At 35.3% G+C, this 26,797-nt stretch overlaps 1 protein-coding gene across 3 annotated transcripts in view; it reads right to left on the bottom strand.

Annotated features, from left to right (window-relative positions):
* Positions 1 to 24,261, bottom strand: part of bcar3 (BCAR3 adaptor protein, NSP family member) — a 146,677-nt gene extending 122,416 nt beyond the window's left edge. Inside the window, exons 1-2 of one of the 3 annotated variants that reach the window (XM_005166886.6) lie at positions 24,095 to 24,261; positions 5,154 to 5,282 (exon numbers count right to left, since the gene is read on the bottom strand). In XM_005166886.6, the coding sequence (XP_005166943.1) occupies positions 5,154 to 5,243 (90 nt within the window). In that variant the 5' untranslated portion in view covers positions 5,244 to 5,282; positions 24,095 to 24,261. Of the gene's footprint in view, positions 1 to 5,135; positions 5,283 to 24,094 lie in introns of all 3 variants that reach the window. The other 2 variants (XM_021478295.3, XM_068223007.2) reach the window with 2 other exon arrangements.
* Between the last annotated feature and the right edge of the window lie 2,536 nt (positions 24,262 to 26,797).

The following is a 26,797-nucleotide window of genomic DNA, read 5'->3' on the forward strand; positions in this document are numbered from 1 at the left end:
GTATAAGTGTGTGTTTAAATGTTTTACCTTACATTAGAGACCACAAGTAAGCAATACCTCTATGGTATGGAGCCAGATCAGTCTCAAAAATAACACATTTACAAAATAAAATTCATACATTCATAGCACAATTTGTATTTGCAAATTCTAATTCATAATATTGTAAACATGCAATTCGTGAATTCAAAGTTAAAAATCAAAAATATTTTGCCAAATCATTAGGATTTGTGTAATTTTGAATCAAGTTTTAAATTTACAAACTTATATCTGTGTTATATTTTTATAATTATATTTCTTTAATCATGTTTTGAACTTACCAATTAGATTTGTATATTTTTAATCGTGTTTTAAACTTACAAATAAGATTTGCATGTTTCTGAATCGTTCCTTGAACTTACAAATTAGATTTGTGTATTTTTGAATAGTGTTTTGAATTTACGATTTAGATTTGCATATTTTAAAGTGTTTTGAATTTACAATTAAGATTTACTTATTTTTGAATTGTTCTTTGAACTTACAAATTAGATTTGTATATTTTTGAATAGTGTTTTGAACTTACGAATTCGACTTGCTTACTTTTGTATCATGTTTTGAATTTACGAATTGTATTTGTTTATTTTTTAATCATGCTTTAAACTTACGAATTAGATTTGCATATTTTTGAATAGTGTTTTGAATTTACAAATAAGATTTTCATATTTTTAAATCGTTCTTTAAACTTATGAATTAGATTTGCATATTTTTGAATCGTGTTTTAAACCTACGAATTAGATTTGCATATTTTTGAATCGTGTTTAAAACTTACTAATTAGTTTTGCATATTTTTTTTTAATCTTGTTTAAATTTACAAATTGGGTTTGTGTATTCACGAATTGTGTTTTGAACTTACGACTTGAATTTTGTAAATGTGAATTTTGTGTTGTGGATATATGAATTTAAAAAATATATATATTTTTTTAAAAACTGATTTGACTCCATACTCTGAGGATATTTTTTGGTCCACATGAGTCAAACGGCTAATAAATCACACAGAAAAGTATTTTGAAAGTGTAAAAATGCTGACGTCTTTGAAAAATCCTCATAAAGATAGCTGTATACGTTTATTTGTGTGTGTGTAATATGTAAAATCCTGAATTTGACCTGTCTGAGCGATTACAGAATTTCTGTACCAAAATATTTTCCATGGTTTATGTGTGCATGACTGCTTTTGATATTTAGATATGTTTGTGTTTGAGTCAAAGTAATAGTCACTCAAACCAGTTAGAAAATAAGTGGAAAACATCTTCATTACCGTTTTAGGTGGTAATGGATACGTAATAGTTGTTTTATTGCAGCTGTTCTTCATCCTGATTTGACCAAACATTCCATTAGCAAAATGGAATCAGTGAAATACGATTCAGCATTTATGTGCATTACCCAGTGTAATTGGTAAGCCTATAATGGCTATGTATTTGTCTTAGTGTCAGTCATGCCATTGTTTCTAATAACTCTGTTCATTTCATCCTTGTGTCTTTTCCTAGTATTTTTTACTCTTGCAGTAGATGGGGATCGGGTTATATTGTGAAGTGGATAATTGTTTAAAGGACAGTGACTGAACCTGCTCTTATAAATGTTGAGTGTGCAATAAATAACTTCAAAACAAATAGACTTCTTTATAGGGCACTGAAAATGAGCCACCTGGAGCTCATTGTGTATGTAACAAAACAGCCACATTTATATCTTACATAAAACTGTAAAGGTGGCTCGGTGGGTATCACTGTGGTCGCTGGTTGGAGCCTCGGCTGGGACAGTTGGATTTTTGGTGTGGAGTTTGCATGTTCTCCCTGAGTTCACGTGCTGCGGTTTCCCCCACAAGTCGAAAGACATGCGCTATAGGTGAATTAGGTAAGCTAAGTTGTCCATAGGTTATGTGTGTGAATGAAAGTTTATGGGTGTTTCCCAGTGATGGGATGCAGCTGGAAGGGCATCAGCTGCGTAAAACATTTGCTGGATAAGTTGGCAGGTCATTCCGCTGTGGCGACCCCTGATGAATAAAGGGACTAAGCCGAGAAGAAAATGAATGAATAAGTAAAACTATAAAGATTTTCACTAAAATGGAACTGAAAATAATGTTTTGATTTGCAAATATAGGCCAATCCTCAGTGATGCAGAGTTTAGCTCTACCCTGTTCCAACACACCTGCCTGAAAGTTGCTTATCCTGAAGAGGAATAGCTGCTTTGGGTTTGTTTAATTATGGTTGGATATGAAAGGTGTGTTTAAACTGTTGTGGCACTGCACAGGCTGATATTTATCTGTTTTGAAGCAGTGTAGGTCATTGAAAACAGCAGTCCGGTCTAAGAGAGTGCAGACAGTACATAACTGTGATTTATACCATTAACAAAAGGGTAAAAATAAAGGAAATAAAGGAAATAAAGAAATATTATTATTTTGTGTTTATTTATTTAATTATTGACATTGATGGTTCTAAAGGACATCTAAGATTCATAGAACTTTTAATTTTATCAAAGTTAAAGGCAGGTGAACACGGTGTGAATTCAGATGGTTGGTAAATTGTAATTCACAACAGGGCTGTGCAATATAATGATATACATCATATGGACAAAATAAAAAGTCTATCATTTCATATTATTCTCTATATTTTATGGCTTGTTGCCACAAAAAAACATTGTTTACAGTGTTCATATTTTTTTCATAAATTACACACCATTACAAGGACGCAGACAGATATGTGAAAAACACCATTGTGAGAAAGCCAACCCAGGCTCATTCTGAAAACGTACCTCTATATACATTTCTGGAGAGTGCCAAATACAGCCCAGGAGCTACGTTTTTTTTTTTTTTTTTTTTTGCAGTTTTTGCAGTTTTTGTTTTCGTGAATCCATGAGAGGGCGCTGTGCTTTTTAAGATCTCACATTTCTCTCACAAGTGCTATTCACGCCTGCTGTTCTCTCGTAAATCCACCAGAGGCCGCTGTCCACTGACTGTTTGACTTACTGAATGACTGACTGACTGACTGACTGATCAACTGACCCACCCTCCTTCTTCCCTAAACCTAACTGATAGTATTTAAAAAAAAAAAAAAAAACCCAACCGGCAAATTTAAAAAGCAATTCGGAAAAAGAATTTTACCACATTCTCACCCTGTTATTTACTTGTTTATTTTATTCTTTGGCTTTTGTTTTCATCTTTCCTGCTTTCTGGAACCATTCCTCACCTGACCCCATAATCATGGTCATCTCCTCTCTGCGTCTCAAGTCCACTGACGTACATGGCGAGCTACTGGACGAACTGGTAGCAGCAGGAAAGCCGTCCATATGGAGTTAATCGATCAGCTGGTAAGCGCGAAAAGGAATGGCGTCACACCGCCCCATAGCGTTTATTTAAAAAAATGAAATGCAGCCATACGTACTTCTGGCTACATAATTCACAATCTCCAGAAATGTATATAGGGCTACGCTTTCAGAATGAGCCTATCTTGGAGAAAGCCTTGCAATCTTGAAAGTACAATGTTTTTATTTAGCATTTTACATTTTATTACATTTTATTTTATATTTCCACATTTTAAAGATATGATCACATATGAATAAATATATATTTGTAAATTGTAAAAAACAAATATAATAATAATGATATCTATTTATAATATCAATTGATTGTATTGAAATGGGGGCATCATGGTGGCGCAGTGGGTAGCACAATCGCCCCACAGCAACTAGGTCGCTGATTAAAGCCTCGGCTGGGTCAGTGGAATTTCTGTGTGGAGTTTGCATGTTTCCTCCGGGTGCTCTGGTTTCCCTCACAAGCCCAAAGACATGTGGGATAGGTAAATGGGGTAAGCTGAATTGTCCGTAGTGTATGTCTGTGAATGAGAGTGTATGGATGTTTCCCAGTGATGGGCTGCGGCTGGAAGGGCATCCACTGTGTAAAACATATGCTGGATAAGTTGGCGGTTCATTCTGCTGTGGTGACACCATGTCAGATTAGGGTGTATGTTTAGTACAGGCAACACGGTGCTTGTGTGTTGTGCTGCTGACTCTAATGGCAATGTGTTGTGTTGCCTGTAGTAAATGTGCACCCTAACCTGATGTGGAAGAGAAGAAAAAATCAGAACAAATTCATAAAGAAACAGAATTGGGACGGCATGAGAGTGGGCAATAATAACAGAATTTTAATTTCTGGTTGAATAAACCTGAAAGAGCGGTGTATTTTGATGAATATTGCATTGCATCCACCTCATCTGTGATAAAGCATGCACTACATGCCACTACAGAAATTCACTTCATGTTTGTTCACGACTTAAAATTTGAAACATCTCCCTGACCACAAGTGGGAAATCTTGCTGACTGGTTACATCTATGCAGCCACAGTCAAACAAACCTATCCTCTGCAGAAAGATGATTCTCAAAGCGTGGCATTTTTCAGCCCTGTACTATTAACATAAATAAATGCCCATCTAATTCATCTGAAATTATTTAACAAAATTCGAGTTTTATACCAATATAGAACAAATTGTATAACAATATATAACAAAATAAGAGTTTTATTCTTTATTCTAATAATTTTAAAAGAAGATAGTGGATTAATAAGTACAGTAAGTGAAAGCCTGCTGTTGTTTAAAACCATATACTCATAATATGTATGCGTGAATGTGGTGTGAAATATAAAGTTTAGCATTATTATTGTGAAGGTTGCTTTTTATTAGTCAGAAGCCTAAGGGATGATGTTTATCTCTATGGTCAAAGAAATGCATGCAAACTGGCATCTGTAAGCCACGAAAATACTTTCGATATCTACAGTTTACTGCTGTTCCTGTACACACTTGCATGCCAGGTGGAGTTTCTGCCAAGAGCTCGTGGCTGAAATACAGATGTCAGATCAGCTGGTTTATATTCACCGAGACCATCTGAGCGCAATCTTAGAGTGCTTTCGAGAGTTTAGATTTAATGCTGTTTGCTGCTTTTCAAAACTCACTTTAACTGACAGCTGTGCAGTACTTGATTACGATTCTAATAAAGACATGATCATAAATGTCTGGCGTGCTCAAATGACCTTGTTTTAATAATTGCATAGTTTAAATTCTGCAGTGCAGTATGCTGTATAATGTGCATGCCCATGTGTTTGTGTCTAAACTCACAGTGTGTGCTGATTTTACCTCCACTCCGTCATATTCTTCATCAAATAGAATGCAGTATTGAGGTAGACCCAGCTGACTTAGCCATTTTGAGATGGACATGTGCTTCATGATGCAGTTAGGGCTTCATGTATCCCTCCGTGTGGAAGGCTAAGAAAAAAATAGTTAACTGCATTATTAATGAGATTAAAACATGTTTTAATTATATACAGTCATTTAAAAAGTAACAAATTCAAATTTCTCAATTTCTCTGGATTTATAAAATATAATTATGTGTTGGAATAAAACAGAATTTTGTTTTATTCTCCAAACTACTAATGACATTTCTTTCAAATGATAGTTTTTTTTTTAATACCAAGTTGCAAAATCACAACTTAAACAGGTGGGTTTAACATACTCAGTATATTTTCATTAATATTTTAATTTCTTTAAACAATTCACCATGTCTTTGTTTAAAATGATTATTTGCGATGGAAATTCTGCCTTGACAACCGCGCGGATTGGTTGATGTATATCATATGACACAAAGTGGTCATTTTGCTTATAATGCTGAATTTTACTGAAGTGCAGCAGCATATAGGCATTACCTGAACCCTTCTGATGAAAGAGAAAAGTTAGTAAGTAGATATCCAAGCAGGGGCATTGATATACACGCAAGGACAACACAGTGGCGCAGTCAGTAACACTGTCACCTCACAGCAAGAAGGTCGCTGGTTTGAGCCCCGGCTGGATCAGTTGGCATTTCTGTGTGGAGTTTGCAAGTTCTCACAGTCTAAAGTCATGCACCAAGGTAAGCTAAATTGTCTGTAGTATATATATGTGTGTTTTGGTCCTCCAGATTGGATGTTGAGTGTTGGGCTAACGACCCATCATAAAATTAGATGTTACGAAACACCAACATGGTGTGGGTAAATATCAACTTTGATATAAATAGCCCTGGGAGTAAGTAAGCAAGTAAAGAATATAAAAGTTGAAAAATGTTAACGTTTAATTTGTTGGCTATTTTAAGTTATACTTAAACATTTAGGTTATCTGTAATTAAAAATTTAAGTTAATTTAATGAAGAGACTACATTTGGTCAACTCAATTCATTGAGTTGTCGATTTCTGATTACTCCAACAAACTGAGAGAATCACTTTGCTCAAATCATTTAAGTAGTCTCAACTTATTAGGGTTTAAAGCGTACACTGTAAACATGTTAGGTTCCACATAGTTCCTTCATGTTGTCTCAACACATATCAATTGAGTTAACTTAATTGTTTTTTAAGATTTAAGTCTATTAGATCTAAAACTATTAATTTGTCCCCCAAATAAAACAAGAATTTTGTTGTTTCAACTCAATTAAAAGAAGTAGTTTGAACAAGCAACAAGTCATTTTTTGAGTGTACACTATAAAGCCCAATAGTCAACTTTATCAACTGAAATGAGTGTAGTTAACTGAAAATTGACTGAAAGTAAATTCTACTCATTTAAAAGAGTTTTGAACTGCATGTTGAAAATAATGAGTTAATTAAATAAAAAAAATCTAAAATGGTTTGAGTTACCTTCACTTTTTGGGTTTTACAGTGTAGAAATTGGTCAAAATAACAAAAAAGTCATGTGTTCAGATATGTTTACCTTTTACATTACATTGAAGTACACTGGTATTTTAACTTCAGAAAAGAAATCAATATTTGGTGGAATAATCAAGATTTTGAATTTTATTTCATTTATTTTAAGTTTTGAGCATTTTTTTTTTACTACTGTAATCCTTTTATAAGAGACCTGTGATACATTTTATGTCTTACTGATGTAAACTACATTAGGTTTTTGCCTTCTGGCATGATGAGTTACTTGACACGTGACATTTCAGTCATTTATGAGTCAGAAAAAAGCAAACTGCACAAAATCCTTTGCCCTTAAATTTGACAGCTCATACTGGAAGCTAAAAAAAGCATTAGCCCACAGTCTAGAGTTTGCAACACATTGTCTGCACATGCTTTTTCTTCTGTGAGCCCTGAGGGTCTGCAAAAACAGCACCTGGTATCTTAAAGTCAACAATGTTCACCTACGAACAAGCAGTTTGAAGAGTTTCATTATGATTAAGGAATGATTCATGATGGCTTTTTGAGTGTGTGTGTTGGGTAAAGCAGATGCGCATAAATACATGCATGTTTGGATGTGTGTGTGTGTGCGTGCGTGCATGCGTGTGTGTGTGCATGAATCTGGATATCCTCCCTCTAACTGACTGTGAAACCGCACAATTGATTTATGATGTTGGCGTAGGCTTTAATTACTATATGATCCAGCTTCTCTAAGTTTAATTGCTTATTTATGACAGGGCAGCATTTCTACTCCCTTTCTCCTTCAAAAACTCAAGTATGATTGGTCGCATCACCAGACGTTTCTCTTCTTTAAGACATAGTGTGTGTGGGCAGTTATACACACTTCAAAAAGATGCATGTCTTCTTTTTAAAACGTTCATTCCAACACAAACAAATTAGCGCAAAAATGTGGAGGAAGTGAATTATTAATAAAATTGGATGAGGCAGCAGAGTGTTTTTTTTTATATCTTGGCAAGATGTGTCCAATAATTTAAAAGAACACCCAGAGAGGACACCATTACAGTTATTGGTGCTGTAGTGAGAGAGAGAAAGAGTGTGTATTTATAGACTGCATGGGCTCCAGGTAGTGAGCAAAAGACCCTGTCACCTTCCATAAGAGAAAGGCTTAATCAAGGGCTACTCCTGCCAACAAAATAACTCTCTTCACAAATCATTCCAGCTACTCATACTCCAAACATCACCGTATGCTCTATTTTGTACATCATGACAACACAGAAGTTAATTCAAAACAACACTACTACAAAAGTAAATAATAATAATAAGCAACTTACATTTTAGAAAAGTGTTTCTGTTTTGCTCCATTTCAAAACAAGTCAAACAGAATGGTAGAGCAATATAGTTGGGGCTATGCTGAAGTGTGAAGTGAATGATTCAATGACTCACCTATTTGTTTCTTTCTTGAATCAACCCACCATGGTTATTTTAGTAAATAAATACTAAAACTATACTATCGTTCAGAAATTATTTTAGTTAACTAAAATAAAATCACAACAAATAAAAAAGTAAAACTAAACAAAAGAGTAGAACTCTTGGTCAAAATGACACATTTTGTTAGCAAAAGCCTCTAACCGTGCCAAAACATTTTAAAATATGCAACAAGAGAAAATTTTGCCATCAAACAACACAACTTGCAAATTAGCTCTTTTAATCAACCATTGCACAACGACCAACAAAAAAACAGTAGGACTCGGAATGAATTCCTGCACTGTTGCTTGTCACTAGCTATGTTTCCATCCAAAAATGCTAATTAACTTTATGCACAAAACTGGATTATCGCATAAAAGATGTGCAAATAAAGCAGCGTCTCCATCCAACAAGTCAAAGCAAACAAATTCTTCCTGATTATCTGGCACCAAATATCAATAGTAGGAATTTGCAGTGGTAGGAGAAGCTGCATAAATCTTTTCTTTATTTAATAAATGACTTGCATCTCAGAAGGCAATCATGACAGGCAGTAAAAGTGTGGTGGCGATTGATGGCATGGGACGTGGAGCACAGTCGTTCTTGATTCTGGAGGTCATTAATAATATAATAACACTAATACTGAAATGGTTAAGACGTTTTAGAATAACCAAAAACTATCTCTGATGTTTTGCAATGTGCCCAGCCTGCTGGTTTGTCCATTCACACACATTTTTATCATCAAATAATCTCTTATAACAAAATCACAAGACTTTTTTTTAATGCGCATACTTGTACCCATTAAATGTATGGAACTTAAATTGTAAAAGTGTTTTTACAGTAAAATAGGTGGATGGAAACATAACTATTGTAGCCTATTGCCAGTGCTATTATATATATATATATATATATATATATATATATATATATATATATATATATATATATATATATTTATATATATATATATATATATATATATATATATATATATATATATATATATATATATATATATATATATATATTAGGGATGTAACGGTATTGTAAATACCGTCATACCGCAATATTAATTTTTTTCGATATTACCGAAGTCGCATGACTCGGTAAAACTATAGGTCTTCTGAGAAAATTTGCTCAGGCGAATGAAGCGAACGGGAGGTAGTGAAAACTACAATTCCCATCAGCCCATGCTTGACCATCATCCCTTGCAGTCTGTTGTCGCTACAGATCCAGTAATGCGGAAATGGAGTGTGCTGCTAGAAGCGGGGATGAAAAAGAGCTGGAAAACTCTAAAGCGGGTGTTGTCGCGGCGCGCGTACTGAATAGCGGTGTTGTCGCTCGAGTTCTTATCAGCTGTGTTGTCGCGCGCGTACTGAATAGCGGTGTTGTCGCGCGAGATCTTATCAGCTGTGTTGTCGCGCGAGTTCTTATCAGCTGTGTTGTCGCGCGAGTTCTTATCAGCTGTGTTGTCGCGCGCGTACTGAATAGCGGTGTTGTCAGCACACTGTTCAGATTGATGCAGACATGAGACCTCTATCTTACTCATGGTTTGTCCTCTCAAGTGGGGGAAAGACAATGCACAACGTTACCCACTGCTGTCAACCTGGGCCAAGTCATATCTCTCTTGTCCCAGAAACCAGAGATACCAGCTTTTACCAGATTATATTTATATGATAATTTTCCTTTAAACCCATCTCTATCTAAGTGAGTGAGTGATTAAATGTTGAATGTGATGAGTTTTCAACAATACTAAATTGAAACTTTATTTTTTTTTTACATGGTTTAATATTTTTTTGTTATTAAAATTGAAGTTCCTGTTTCAAAGCTTACAGATAGATGACTAATTTGTATGTCATTGACACTTTTGGCACTTTTTTGGAGTATTTTCATAAGTTTTGTTTTTTTCCTGTAAATGATTCAATAAATACCGTACCGTGACATTCATACCGAGGTATTACCGTACCGTGAAATTCTGATACCGTTACATCCCTAATAATATATATATAGGCAGTGTCAAATTTATCTTTTTGGATCCAGAATAAGAAATGTTTTGATGCAATTTTTATTGAATCCATGACATTTATGGTAAAAAGCTAAAATAGGCTGTAAATGCATGTAAACTAAAATACAGTAAAATCTGTCTGGGTGTACGGGATAGCCACTATTGACCTGTTCCATCCATGCTGACAAATAACCACACAATCAACTGAGTAGATTTCTTTAACCAGGTCAAAGCAATCAAGAAAAACTGTAACAAGCACTTATTCTGACGCAGAATTTAGGCAATGCATATGGATGTCTCTTTTACAGCCAAACACATGTGTTTACAATATTTCTATGTCAATGTAAAAAGAAAAGTTGACTCAACTAAAAAAAATTTAGGCAACCAGCTTCAGGGCGTTTTTAAGTTTACTCAACTTAAATCGAATCAAGTGCAGTACATAGGTTGAAAGTTAAGTCAACTCAAAAAAGTTCTGCAGCAAGTTGCCTTACAATTTTGAGTTGAGTCAACTTTTTTTTTTTTTTTTTTTTACAGTGCATGTAATCAATATATCATTGATTTCCATACCTGCCAACAGGACTCTGAAGAGAGCGGTATGGGGTGGAGGGTGGGACGAGGGGTTAGGTGTTTGGGGTCCCTGGTCTGTACTATGCACCAGGTTTCAGGCATTACAGGAGTTTTCCGGGAGACAGAACAAAACGAGTGATGGGTCGGAAATATGGAGGACTCCCAGAAAAAAACGGGAGTGTTTTTAGGTATGTTGATTCCAAACTTTATTATTGGCAATATGCTGATCGCTTTAAACTAAATCCATATCAGCTGGTAAATATTGGCAGAGAAATCCATCGCCAACATATCAATGTATCAACGAAAATTGCACACAAAAAACCCCAAAACAGGACTGTAATACTTTATTGAGCAAAAGAAACAGTGTTGCTCTTTAATAATCAGCATTAATAATATTGTGAAACATTTCCTGCTTGTTTTCCTCCTACATCCATGACCTACAATTTGACACCAAATGAAAACAGCGTTTTAAGTGAAGGTCATATTTAGATACTTAAATCACGTTTCAGTCCCTAAAGTCACTGGTCATCTGTCCCCTTGACTCATCTCTTGTTTATCAACCCTGCAGTATTTCATTTTGCTAATGCTGATACGCACCAGTCAGGAAGATCCCGACGTCCTTGTTTTCCAAGCAATCAACTCTCATCCACTCTCACACAATAGCCAATAAAAGCAGCTGTGGAAGTGAAGGAACATAGCTCATAAAACACTGCTGGGGCAATACAGCAAAAAAAAAAAAAAAAAGTTAGCAGTTAATCCAATAGGACTCGCAGGGCCAGCTGTGCTCGCATTCAGTAGCCCATCCCTGGGGTCAAGCAATCAGAGGAGTAGCTCATACAATGGTGGGGAGGTTTATTCCTGTCATGAATGTCAATGGCCACATGGAGAGATGTATAGTGCATCTCACACCTCAGAGGACAGGTTATTTGGCTGACCGTCCTTGGAGTACAGTAACCAAACAAATGGCTTTCTCTTTAATCGACTGGTAGTTGATTGCGCTTAATTGATATTCGAGCCATTAGCTTCACCGCTTAAATTATATTCAAGCCATTAAGTCCAATACACATTGTTGTGTTTAGTGTGCGCATAATGATAATTCACTAAACAAGCTAAAAGTGTTCATCTTTTATATTTTTATTAAAGCAGAATTTGTTAATGCCAACATAGGCTTAAGCAGCCTTTCCACTGAATGCGACAAATGACAAGCGACAGACTGGAAGTTATTCATTTCAAATGGAGAGAAGTCTGGGAGCTGCGTGGAGTTCAGATCATCTCCATATGCGGAAAATTCAGATCTGATTTGAACTGCGGATAAGTTGAAATATTTGAACACCTGCGACTAGACCATATGCGACCGGGCAAACAGATGTGATGTATTCGGGTGTTGTCCAAGCAGATCCGTGCACGGAGATGAGAATTTTTGATTATTTTTTTAATCAGGAAAAAAGTCTATATTAAAAAATATATATTTCTAATTATCAATGAGTAATAAAAAATATATTTTGTTAATGTTGTCTTCACATTCCCTCTAAAATTTTTAAATAAATAAAGTCTATGTGTTTCTAGTATTTATTCATTCAACCTTGGTGAGCGCACAGAGATTAAAGGCTCTTGCTTTTGCACTACTTTATTTCAGACACTGTGAAAATCAGCTTCTCTCCAATGTTGGAATGACAAAACTGAAAATTCTGTGTTGTTTTTTTTATAGGGGGTTATAATCGCACCAAAACGTACTAAAAGGCAGGTGAATTATAACAGCGCAAATTTTTTTCTGTAACCGTAGTAGTGCTGTGCATTATTTATTAAACCCTTTAAGGTGACATGCTGACTGACTGACTGACTGACTGACAGGTGCGTGATGCGTGAGGCCAGCAAACATGACGTAACTTTCAGTTATGATGAACAGTTTCCATAATTATACTTTATTTATAGATGAAAGTCTATGGTTCTGCTTACTTTATCTTGCTGGAGTTTATTGCCGTGTCACTTTACTTCAGGACGGATCCTGTAGGTCTGTTGGACACATTCATAAATATTCCTAGCAAATCTTAAAAATGTTGGAGACATACTCGTTACATAAACGCACTAAATCGCACTTCAGCAGTGTTTAGTTGAGAGCGCACAAGAAAATCTGCACTTCAGCAGCCTATATTTGAGGGCGAGCAAGAAGTTTGGTGCACAAACAGAGGAAATTGGCATGCAAGCAAATACATTTGCATGCTCGTATTACATGAATGCGATCTCGGCTTGTAATATCGCTCTCACGACATTTGTCATTGAAATAACCCCATAGGTCGGTGGTCACCAAACTTGTTTCTGGAGGGCCGGTGCCCTACAGATTTTAGCTCCAACCCTAATCAAGTACACCTGAACAAGCTAATCAAGGTCTTACTAGGTATACTTAAAACATCCAGGCAGGTGTGTTGACGCAAGTTGGAGCTAAACCCTGCAGGGGACGGCCCTCCAGGACCGAGATTGGTGACCCCTGCCATAGGTAGTGGGTAGATATGTGTAAAAGGCCTGCCACCACAGCTGGAAAAAATCCTAGAGGAAACACTGGAAATCAACATTTGTTAAAATAACCTGATTTGACAAGAAATGTAATCAGACCTTCAGAATAAAACAATTATTAACATTTTACTCAAATCCACACCTAATAAATGCAGAGAAACTGAACATTTTTAACTGGTCTTTTGCTGTATTTTCTTCTGTAGCTCTCTTTATGTGTGTGTGTTATTATTATTATCTCATGTGATGTACTTTCTAAATCATTCTTCTGCTGATATTCATCCAATAGGCACATGGATCTGCATTATCCAATCTTCTTAAAAGCTATGCATTGTAGATACATCCTGACATTGCTTAATCACATTTAGGGTTTACTGTGCACATGCACCTACATATCAGTGTCATATATGCCTTTTCCATCGATAGAGTGCTGAACGAGATTGTGTTCATCATATTCATCCTGCACTCCTTTAAGATTTAATCTATAATCTGTTCCTTTATTCCATGACCGCAATAAAATAAATAGCTTTCACAGTTATTGTGAGCTCCATATACTGTATATATTAGGTTCAACAAATCTCTAAGTGATTAGAAAAGTGTGCAACAGGAACTAATTACTGCACTCTGCGGGCTAGAGACACGTGAAGTCACAAACTATGTTGCTTTGAACATCCTGTTTGGGATACAGAAGCCCCTTTCCTGTTTCCTGTGTTGTGGTTGCAGATTCATGGTTCAGAGGAAAAGAAACAACAGACTGTCTGGCTCCTAAACACTCCAATGACTTTTAAAACTGAAATCCAGTTCCATTTTTAAATGTATTAACTTTATTTTTTTTTTATATAAATTTATTCCATTAAACATTTTAGTGATTGCCTTTATCCTTAAACTGAATATTTATTCACTTATGTAACTTACTTATTTACTTGTTTATCTACTTGCTTATTTACTTACTAACTTATTTACTTATTCATTTACTTACTTATTTATTTACTTATTTATTTACCTATTTTTCTACTTATTTACTTATTCATTTACTTTTTTATTTAATTACTAACTTATTTACTTATTAATTTACTTGGTTATTTCTTTACTTAATTTCCTACTTATTTACTTATTTATTTACTTATTTTATTTTCTTTCTAAAGGGCTACAAAATTATGTACAGTTATGTATTTACTTATTTACCTACTTATTTATTTACTTAGTTTTTTATTTAGTTTTTTTCCTATTTATTTACTTACTTATTTACTTATTTATTTATTTTTTTACCATACGCACACATTTTCAGTTTATCTAAAGGACTACAAAATTGCGTACACTTATTTATTGACTTATTCATTTACTTATTTACCTAATTATTTATTTACCTGCTTATTTACTTACTAACTTGTTTACTTAGTTATTTATTTACTTATTTATTTACATAAAAGAATTAAGATATGCACATATTTTCAGCTTTTCTGGGGGCAACAAATAAACATATGAATACTTATTGATTTACTTATTTATTTACTCATTTATTCCTTCCTTCCTTCATTCCTTCATTCATTCATTTTCGGCTTTGTCCCTTTATTAATCTGGGGTCGCCGCAGCGGAATGAAATGCCAACTTATTCAGCATATGTCTTATGCAGCGAATGCCCTTCCAGCTGCAACCTACCACTGGAAAACAACCATACACACCCATTCACTATGCACAATTTAGCTTGCCCAAATCACCTGTACTGCATGTCTTTAGACTGTGGGGAAAACCGGAGCACCCGGAGGAAACCCATGCCAACACAGGGAGAACATGCAAACTCCACACAGAAATGCCAACTGACCCAGCCAAGGCTCGAACCAGTGACCTTCTTGCTGTGAGGCGACAGCGCTACCCACTGCACCACCGCATCGGCCTTTGTTTATTTACTTATTTATTTACAAATTTACTTATTACTTTTTTATGCACATATTTTCAGCTTTTCTAAAATGCCACAAAAATATGTATGTTTATTTATTTACTTATAAATTTACTTATTTACCTACTTATTTATTTACTTGTTTATTTACTTAGATACTTATTTATTTACTTATTTATCTATTTATTCACTTGTATTTTATTTTTTATTATATGCACAAATGTTCAGCTTTTCTAGGCTACAAAAATACATATACTTATTTATTTACTTATTTTCATACTTGTTTATTTATTAATTTACGTACTTATTTAATGATTTATTTACTTGCTTATTTACTTATATTAATTTTTTTTTGGACTACAAAAGTACATATACTTATTTATTTACTCATATTTATTTACTTATTTATTTGCATATTTACTAACTGAGTTATTTATATATGATTTTTTTTTACTATATGCACTTATTTTTAGCTGTTCTAAATGGCTACAAAAGCACGTATACTTATTTATTTACTTATTTATTTAGGCGAGAGCGGGGACAAAAGTAACAAAGCGATTTTCTCGAAGCCCTGACAACATTTGTTTTGCAGGCTATAACAGCACATTCAGCATGCAGCCCTTGATGGAGCTGCCAAATATCAGCTGGAACCCTGCTCTCACCTCCTTATTATTTAATTATTTATTTACTTACTTAAATTTTAATTCTTTTACTATATGCACATATTTTGTGCTTTTCTAAAGGGATACCATAGTCTATAATTTTTGCATAGACGTTTAAAAAAAAACACACACACACACACACACAGCCAGCTGGTAATCCTGTAGAATGCCAACAAATATTCCACATGGAAGAGCTGAACAGTTCTATGATTGATCATTTCTCAATCTTGATGGCACTGATTAAGAATGTCAATCTGTTATGCGACGGTAGCATGTGACTGCACATCGGCGCTGAACTGTCAGATTTTGGGATAAGAGAGAAGAGAGAACCCAGACACAGTGACATCATTGAGTTAATCATTCCAGAATGACATATGTGGGAGATCTCACAAGTCAAGAGCACACGCAGCACTGATTTATGACGACATTGCATGTGCACATGTGCATGGGTATGTGTGTGGCGACCAGAAGTGAGATTGTTACGCATGTGACCTGTATGACTTTGTGTTTATGCCAGAAGATATATATGCTGTGACAGATGAAGACAAGAACACCCTTTGAGATGATAGTGCAGGAATTTGTGAATGCGTTGTCAAATATGATTGATTGGTAGATTGTGTGTGTGATGTTTATTGGCTGGGAAATTCTTGCTGGTTTAGCTGAAAAGCCTGATAGGGCTTGCTTTCATGGACTTTTAGCTTGTTTTGTCATTGTTTTCTGAGTTTCCTTCTGTTGTTTCATTAGTCTCTTTGGTTACTCATTGTTTGATTCATTTGACATTTGCTTGTGATTTGAACATATTGTTGTGTTGTTTGTTTTGTGTTGTAAATTATGCTCTTTTGTCATCTTTATTTTAAAGGTGCCATGGAGTACATTGATTCAATATTTAAAATTTTTCTTTGATATATACACTGTAAAAAAATGTTGGGTTTCACACAATTCCTTCATGTTGTCCCCACACAAAGCGATATTTGGAACGAATATTATTGGACATGAATATTAATGAGCTCTGCTCTGAAACTCTGAAACAAGTGCCTGATACTTATGCACACACACACACACTTGGTCAGACTTGGTCTGATGACCCAGTCTGTTGTGATTGGTCGATTGCGTTCAGCGTGAGGCAAAGGGAAACACCCACCACGGCCATGAAGTAGCACACAGAGTATTTGAAAGCCCAATGCAGGTATGCACTAAAGCAATGCAGTTAAGCACCAGCGTATTACTCTACTCTTGACGCTACAGCCCTAAGTAATAACAGCAACACACATTCAGTATTAATCCACACTGTGGCAAAAGTTGAACTATTTTGAAAATTGAATGCACCACGCGTGTGTGAGGTACAGTTGATGGTGGCTATAGCAAAATCAAACAGCAGAGGATCGCAAGTTTAAAAACGCATTTAAATCAGTACAGGAAGAAACAACGTGGTTTTGGACGCAGTATGTGAATATCCCCATAACGAATTAACCTGGGAGTTACAGTACAAGCACTGTCCTAGAATAGATAAGTAATTACAAGCCGCGCGGGGCGATTACAAGTTACAACACACAATTAACACATATTTTGCAAACTACAGAAATGACAAAGTCCCTGTCAAAGTCTGACAAAGTCCCATACATAATAGTTTCTGCTGCTCCTTCCTTTAATAGCAAACGGCGGGCAAATCCCACGTTGCAGCATAGGTTATTGTCAATCATCAAAAAAATGACTGTAACAAACACAACACACGGTTGACTATACTGTGGTATTGTTGTGAAAATGTACTTTGACGCATCTCCATCTGTCAGTGATCGTCATCTTCATGTCATGATCAGTCCCGTGATCCCCTGCGCCTCCGCTAGTGTCTGAAGAGAAAGGCGTGTTCACGTTTTACGGGATCTGAAACTATATTTGGTGGTGTTCCGTAATGAAGTCGATGTGTTCAGGCAAAAGATCCGAACCCATTTTGACTCTGAGTCGACTATTTCATTAAAGAAACAATAGATTTAAACATGATGCACTTTCAGATTAAAACCTCAGCTAGATGTTTGCATTCACTTAGTGCTGTTACACACTGCATGGAAGATGATTTTCAAAAACCCATAGGTGCTCCTTGACACATTCACAGCAAATTTTTACAATATTCATTCATTCATTCATTATCCTTTGGCTTAGTCCCTTATTTTTCAGGGGTAACCACAGCGAAATTAACCATTAACTATTCCAACATATGTTTTACGCAGCGGATACCCTTCCAGCCAATTCACCTATAGCGCATGTCTTTGGAGTGTGGGAAAAACCGGAGCATCCAGAGGAAACCCACGCCAACACGGGGAGAACATGCAAACTCCACACAAAAATGCCAACTGACCCAACCGGGACTTGAACTAGCAACCTTTTTGCTGTAAAGCGACAGTGCAAACCACTGAGCCACCATGCCGCCCCCACAAATTTCACAATATACGTTTAATTGATTGATCTTTTTTCATTGGGATTTTACACTTTCTGGATTTAATTAGAAATTATTGTGTTTGAGACCCACAGTATGTCATTTCCACATGAGTTTGTTCAACTATTGTTTGAGCTACAGTATGCCTATACATTATATCCAGATTTTCACTCTATGGTACCTTTAAAGTATTGCTGTGTTTTGACCTGCTGTGCAACGCTTCTCCTTGGTCCTCAACCACCATGTGACATCCACAGGGTTGAGATGCATTTCATTTTAGCTATCAATCAAGATAGTGTGGACATTTTGTCAGTTGGAGTGAAGTGTGTGAACAGATGTTTAGTACAAAATGTTACTGTCCTGCTAGCCCTCTCTATCTCATGTTAACGTTACTAATAGTGGGGAGTTGTAGAGGAGGCAGGCACCAGTCTCTCCCCATCCACCCTTTCTAATCTCTGCTTGAACCATCCTGCAAACAGCTCACCTAATATATATCTAAAGAATTTAAGTGCAATAAAGTCACATTTCTTTTAAAAATACAGTCAGTCATGATCAAATATGCTTGTACTAGAATTTCTGAACATTCTCAAATAATCCTAAAGTGTCCTCTACCGAAAGAGTCCATACTCAGTACCCTCCATATTAGTGCAATATTACTGATCTTTTAAAAAGCCCTAGTGACAGCTTTTGTACCTTAATTTCTGAGAATGCAAAATGGACTTCCACTGGATTTGAAATAAACATGTACAGTAGTATGCAAAAATATTATCTCAATATTTTGTCATAGTTCTTTTTTTTCTTTTTTAACTTCACCATTTTAAGTTTTCTAATATTATCATTGAAATATTTAACATTATATCTACATTTATAGGCCTTTTTCTTTGCTGCTGCATGTAGGGTTCCATAGTGACCAGCGCCTTACGGTAGGCTGCTTAGAACTTCCGTTAAGAATTGTCATCAGCCAGAACAGCGTTTTTTAAACTGCGTGTCAATACTGTTTTCAGTGGCTTACAGAGTGTTTTTGTGATGCAAAACTGTAGCCGTTAGGCTATGGTCAGATGCGGTTTAAGTGTGAGAGAAAAACGATCTCTTAATTCAGTGATTTCCGTCATTTCAAATTGCCACTATATTTACTTCGTGACACTTATTTCAATCAATGTGTCAGTGGGACAGTTCAGTAGGCTATGTGTGTGTCGAACATTTCAGTGAATTACATTTGTTGGGGTTGGTTATATGTGTGAAAGAAAGCGAAAATGTTCACTTTAGCGATGAGGAGGCTTCATTTAAACTCTTTAAGAAGCCGTCTGACACAAGGGGAAAAATTACTTGCAGCAGTTGTTTTCCATCCCATTAGATCACATTTTTTAAAATAATCTGTCCAGGAGGTGGCGCTGATCAACATCAGTATTAGTTCAAAGACGTTAAAAGCAAATAAAATAGATTAAAACTATCATTTCAAAGCTATTCGAATGTGACTCTTTATATGCATCAGCTGCCAACTGGAAGTTTTTAGCATCCTCCTTGCACATACACGCAAAGCATAATGGGTAAGAAAAAGGTCTATGATGCTTACTCTGTAGTTTACTTTGGCAGTAAATTATAAAAATAAATGTTACATTATTATTTCTTCTAAACAAAATAATCATTTTTTCCACAGCTTTTTCATTATTTTGTATTAATTTTGCAAATCCATATTTATCTGGATTGCTTTGCTTTTTTAGTGTAGATTATAATATGGTCAAAGCATAGACTTTAAAAATGCACAGATCTTAAATGCACATTGAATGCATTCAAATAGCAACAAATGATAACCCAAAGCCTCCACCTGTAAATATGGAAATAAACAAATAAATAAATAAAAATAAATAATAAAATAACAGTCAAAAACACGATATACCAGCCTTGATTCTAACATAAACTCTAAACCTAATCCCCTTTCCAAACGTGAAGCAAACACTTTCAAAGTTTCCCAAATCCCAAATTAGGTGCATTTCCATCAAGTTGTTTGAGTTGCTGACTGTAGAATTGGTAATCTAGTAACCAGCAGTAAACAAGGCAAGCATAATGGGGTCATGTGGGTTTAATGTTCACTACATCAGGGTTTAGTTTGCAAATGTGCTTACATGACACAGGGATTTGCTTATTAAGACTTACACTTATGCTGGATTTCAAATAAAGAAACCTCTCAACAATAAGTTCAAAAAGTTCAATTAAAAAATCGAATTTTGAATATTCGTCAAAAAAGACAGTCGAATACAAAAGAAGAAATCGATGAAAAAAGATAATTCTTGCTAATCTCTGTGATTTTGATGAATTATGAAGATCCGCAGTGATTGTGAGCAACTTAAATTTGGATTTTGCATTCGTGTCATGGTACTAACATTACCCTGTGTGTTGAATTGTGTTTTTTCAGGTTATTGATGCACTCAGTTTTATTTGATTCCTAATTTCCACTACATGCACATGAAGGAAATTCTATTTTATTTAAAAACAGTTGTTTTAAAGATTATGCACTTTAAAAAGTTAAATTTAAATTATTGAAATTTAATGTGGGCGTCACGGTGGCGCAGCGGCTAGCGCTGTTGCTTCACAGCAAGAAGGTCGCTGGTTTGAGCCTTGGCTGGGTCAGTTGGCATTTTTGTGTGGAGTTTGCATGTTCTCCCTATGTTTGAGTGGGTTTTCTCCGGGTGCTCCGGTTTCCCCCAACAAGTCCAAAGACGTGGTATGAGTGAACTGGGTAAGCTAAATTGTCCATATGTGTGTGAATGAGTGAGTATGGATGTTTCCCAGTTATGGGTTGCAGCTGGAAGGGCATCCCCTGTGTAAAACATATGCTGGATAAGTTGGTGGTTCATTTTGCTGTGGTGACCCTTGATTAATAAAGGGAGTAAGCTGAAAAGAAAATGAATAAATGAATAAAATTAGATGTTAATAAAAGATGTGATGCTGTGATGCCACAGGAGTATGCACATCATACTCTTTTGGGCATAGCAGACAATACAGTACTTTTTGTAAAATAGTATTGGCTTCAGAATTGAAATTTTATAAGAATTGTGCTTATATTTGAGAACGAAATTCGAATTTAGGGTTTCAGCCATATTGTCAGCTTCTAAACTGCAAAATATAAAATACTCTAGTACTCTAAGTCTCCATAAAAAGTCTCTTGCCACTTCTGTATGAATTAAGCTTTTAAGTATCTGTTGATTTTCTCCTCTATTCTGCCCCCGTGTTCCTCAAAATGCTCTGTATCATAGTTACTGCCTGGGGAGGAGGACGGTCTTCCCTGATTCACAGCATACCGGCCATGCCTGAAGTCCTGAGCTCATGCCACAGTTTGGCTAATAACATTCCCTGGCAAGGCTTGACTCATCCTTACAGACAGTCTGCCAGATACTTTTGCCATTACAGCTGTTTGGGATACAGTAAACAGTTACTAGAGACCTCCTTTTATCAAGGTGTTGAGAGAGGTCTTGTTTATAGCAATCTGTAGAGATCATATTTAATATTAAATACAAGCATTGAATATAGTTGTTCATAGCACCTCAGTTCAACTTTATGACATGCACAATATGCTTTCTGTTATATGATTAAATGGTTTGTGGAGATAAGTGTATGTTGTTGCACTGCTGGGGTTTATGTATTCATCATACATATATTGCAGCGATTGAAAACATACAGTGTAACTTGAGAAATGCACACCAGGTCAGAGGTCAAGTGAAACATTCTAACTCCAAAGTTCATTCAGAGTTCTGTCTCCTCCTCAAACAGAGTTTTTAAGGACAGCTGTGGGAAACTCATAGAAACAGCAAACACGTTGTGCCCGCAGCCCATTTAAACCACGGTATTGATTTGTTTCCTCAAAGTTAAACGAAGCGAGTCCATCAATATCTCAAATTAGATTTAAAGCTTGAAAAATGAATAGGCAGTCAAATCATGCTCCTAAATTAAACGCAAAACAAAAGAAAGCTTTTTGTTTAGATTTAATAGTTTTAATGTCTTTTGATGCCTTATCGATTAGCTCATTCAATTAATCAAGAGTTGACGAAAAAGCAAACGATTCATTGTGTTCTTTTAAATGGATGCACATTTTAGTTTAAAGGGTTAGTTTACACAAAAAAAAAGAAAAAATATTGTTATTAATTACTCACATCCCTTTCCTTCCAATCCTCTGAGACTTTCCTTCATTTTCAGAACACACATTAAGATATTTGAGATTAAATCTGAAAGGCACCGGTCCAAAGATGTTCAAAATCCAGAAAAGGAACCTAAAAAATTGTCGAATCACTTCAGTGGTTCAACTGTAATCATATGTAGCCCTAAGATCACGTTTGTGTGCCAAACAACTGAATATTAATTGCAAAATTACAAAAAAATAGCTTTTTTTTGCCAGCGTCTAACTTGCACCACCACTCAACAAAGGAAAGAAAACATTGTTGAGCAAAGCTGTTTCTACAGTTTTAATTCATTCATTTATTTTCTTGTGGGCTTAGTCCCTTTATTAATCTGGGGTCGCCACAGCGGAATGAACCGCCAACTTATCCAGCACATTTTTATGCAGCTGATGACCTTCCAGCTGCAACCCATCTGTGGGAAATTTTACAGTTTTTTATTTATTTATTTTTTTGGTTCACAAAAGTGTTCTTAGAGCTTCACATAAATTCAGTTGAACCACTGAAGTCATATTGAGTGGTTCGTTTTGTTCCTTTGTTTCGGGACAATGTCAAAATTCTTTTGCATTTTGTCACAAATAATTGGTATGACCTCTGTTTAGTTGCATCCACCTGGTTGCCCTGTGGTCAAGAGTACAAGCCACTGCATGTTCAGAGCATGCTGAGTTCTACCGCCTGCTTTAAAGCATGGAAAACACCGTTGCTAGACGTCTGTAAAAAACTAAGATGCCAGATGCACTGCATGCCTTCAGTGGCGTTTATCAGGATGTGAACGACCACATAAGAAAGCTCTCAGCATGCCACAGTATGGTGTGTGGTGGGGTTGGGAGCTAAACAATATCAGGGGCTCCTCAGCTTATTCTCTATTGCTCTCTCCTCCACTTACCTCTGGGGCAAGAGTCACACTGAAGCCAAAAAACTTGGACTTTAGGCTCTGATAAAGTTGCACACTCATATTTTCATTTCTTTAATGGAAGTTTGCTGAAGCAGTGTGCCATAAATGCAATTTGCATCTAATGTCAGAACTTTGACAGAGGGCAAGCTCTGATCCAACAAAGTTTTAATTGACAGAAGAGCCATGAGGACAGATGATTTACTTTCAAAGCACGTCTTGAGACATTCTGTCAATGTCAGGAGGCTCAAGGTTTTAACTCAAGAACTCTGAATCAGTTCTGAATTAAGTAAATTAGGTTATGCAATTATCAGTAGTGAGATTGTGTTGAATATTCAGCAATACAATCTGCTTGTTGTAATTGCAGTGTTCATTAAAACAAGTTTAAACAGCATTAGGTTTTTATACTTAACTATTGTTTTGTTTTTGTTTTTTACAATGGGCAAAGCATTTTTATAAAATCTTAAAAATAAAAGGTTCCAAAAGACCCTATTTTTTTTTTTTTTTCTTTAGGTGATGGAAAGTTTTCATTGATGTTCTTCATGTTTGGACCATGTAAACCAAAAGTCTAAAGTAACTATTCTGAATAACCTAGCCACTGCATATAACAAGTAGCTAAACAGTTAACCACAGAGATAAACCAAATAAATAGTGACTAATGAAAAATGTGCAAGTAAAACAAACGAAAACGTTGCCATACATTTGCATTAAAAAAAAAAACCCGTAACGTTGTTTAAATGCACATCATTTTGGAGGTCACATTACATCTGTTACCTGAAATAAATAAAGACAGCATATCACCAAAAAATTTAAAAACACAACTCACCTTGGAGGTCGCGCAAGCGTTTTGTTGCTACTTCAGTGTTGTTCTTCAGTCCAATTTAAGTCCAACTGCCTCGGAAAGTAGACATTCAGATGTCAAACACTCATTCTGCATGAACTGTCCCTGCTGTATCTGCGCTCCCCTGTGAAGACAGCGGAATGATGCTGACTGGTGACAAATCCCGCTAGGATGTGATTACTACGCGCCTGAACGCGCTTTCACTGGAATGCGCGCTGAGATGCTGCGTCGACGGGTCTGTACTCTACGCGCGCTCTATGAGTGAGTCCATGCGGTTGCTTTAACCCCAAACAGTGCACTGTTTGAGTTATACATGCTTATATATATTAAATAAGACACATACTGCATAAGCAAGATACAAATTTCCGTCAGTGAGTAGGAGCACGTGTGTCGTTCTCTTATAAAGTGAGCGCGCCGCGCGAATTCCCTTGAATAACTGAATAAAGCGCGCGCAAAATAAACAAACACACCGCAATCTATTCAATTACTACATATATACACTCCACTTTTCTCGCATGGTTAATATACAGCTTTGAAACTGTATTGAAAATAAGTTTTCAGAACACTGACATTGACGAATTGTTCAAAAAAAGTGGAGAGCACTACCCAAAGCTCCTGGATGATAAGTTTGAGGACACCAGCAGCAGCACTTAAAATATTAGTGTCCTGTAGGGCGCTCCGCCAACACCAATCCAGGTCTGATTATTGTTCTGCAGAAGATCTGACCTTAGGCTGTCATTCCCTCTCCTGTATCATAAAGCTCCTTGCCAGAAAATGAAATATCTGATGTACTGTAATACATTAATATTTAATGTCACGGCTAAAGTGATGGAATTGTGACTGATTCAGATTACATTATGAAAACAAATAGTCATATAGTTGGCCTTATGATGTAGCTATGTGCCAGCCAATAACAAATCATATTTCAAATTAGTACCCCTATTCTTTCCCCCTAAACCCTGATCTTTCTTTCTTTCTTTCTTTCTTTCTTTCTTTCTTTCTTTCTTTCTTTCTTTCTTTCTTTCTTTCTTTTTTCTTTCTTCCTTCCTTCCTTCCTTCCTTCCTTCCTTTCTTTCTTTCTTTCTTTCTTCTTTCTTTCTTTCTTTCTTTCTTTCTTTCTTTCTTTCAAGCATAAAATTATGTTTGACAGGGATGTTTAGAAAAATTTGTTTAAATATTAATAAAATAGCCTACTGATGAATTATAATTTTACATTAAAATTGTAAACAATTATTACCCTTAAAAAAATAACTGCAGTAAACTGAAGTAAAACTGCAGTAGAACAGTAGTAGATGAATAACTGCAGTAAAATTCATTACAAATTAAAAATTGCAATACAATGAAGTATAAACACAGTTCAACTACAGCACAATATAGTTCAATATTAGTACAATTTGCAGTACATTAAAGTACAACATGAGTAAAAAGAAGTAAACTTCATGTTTACTGCACTTGCCCTGTCTCTTTATCAACTTCCAACAATATATATATATATTTTTTCAGGGATGTTTTTAGAATCATGATCTTAGATCTTAGATCTTTAGAAAATCTTTAACTAAAACTAGATAACGTTTTAGTGATTTAAAAAAAATGTGTTATGTTGTTTATTGAGTTATTGAGAAAAAAACTGATTTAAGTACAACAACAAACACATTTTTTTCGTAATTCTTATAAGTAGAGTTTTACTCATCTGTACAGGAGTTCAATTGCAAAAAATAATCTTATTTTATTTCACATGTGGAATATTTGATACTATTGGGATGAACAAGGGCGCGACCTGTTTTTGTATGAAAATACTTCCATTGGATAAACATTAATATTTTGCTCATTTGGCATTGTTGAAAGTAGATGTGTTGTAGAAGTACTTCAGTTGTATTGCGGTAGTTGTATAGTAGTTGTATTGCAGTAGTTGTATTGTAGGAGTACTTCAGTTGTATTGTAGTAGTTGTATTGTAGCAGTACTTCATCTGCATTACAGTAGTTGTATTGCAGTACTTGTTTTGCAGTAGTTGTATTGTAGTAGTACTTTAGTTGTATTGCAGTTGAATTGTAATAGTTGTATTGCAGTAGTTGTATTGCAGTTGAATTGTAATAGTTGTATTGCAGTAGTTGTATTGCAGTTGAATTGTAATAGTTGTATTGCAGTAGTTGTATTGTAGTAATACTAATCCTTTATATAAAAATGTAGTAATAATCACATACATATTATTTACACAATGATTTACATGTCTTTTATGCTAAATGTCATAAACATTATTTTAATTAACCTGTATTTTGAAATTGAATAAAATATACCTTACTCTCATTTAATTTAAGTATAATTAAAATATACAAATCACTTTTGCAAATTTGAATTAATGCAAACACCAAAGTGTCTTAAACTCATAAATTGAGTATATTACATCATTGATAACAGCGTTAAAGGCAAAATGCTTAATAAAGGTAAAAACTGTGAAATCAAAGTATTTTTATACATATTTATTTCCTTTAGAAGTATCACATAACAGCAGCTTGAGCAAGTTCTGTGCTGCTATTTACAGTAGTTTAACCATTTTGTTTATGAAATATGAAGTGCTCCTTTGAGGCTGAGATGAGTTTCCCCCTCAAAAAAGAAAAACGAAATGGTGGGATGAGTTGCCCTGTTATCACTGTCTAATGACTTTCCCCCGTGAGAAGATGAGAGCTTTT

This window comes from Danio rerio, chromosome 8, assembly GCF_049306965.1.
Source record: "Danio rerio strain Tuebingen ecotype United States chromosome 8, GRCz12tu, whole genome shotgun sequence".
Taxonomy (NCBI): Eukaryota; Metazoa; Chordata; class Actinopteri; order Cypriniformes; family Danionidae; genus Danio; species Danio rerio.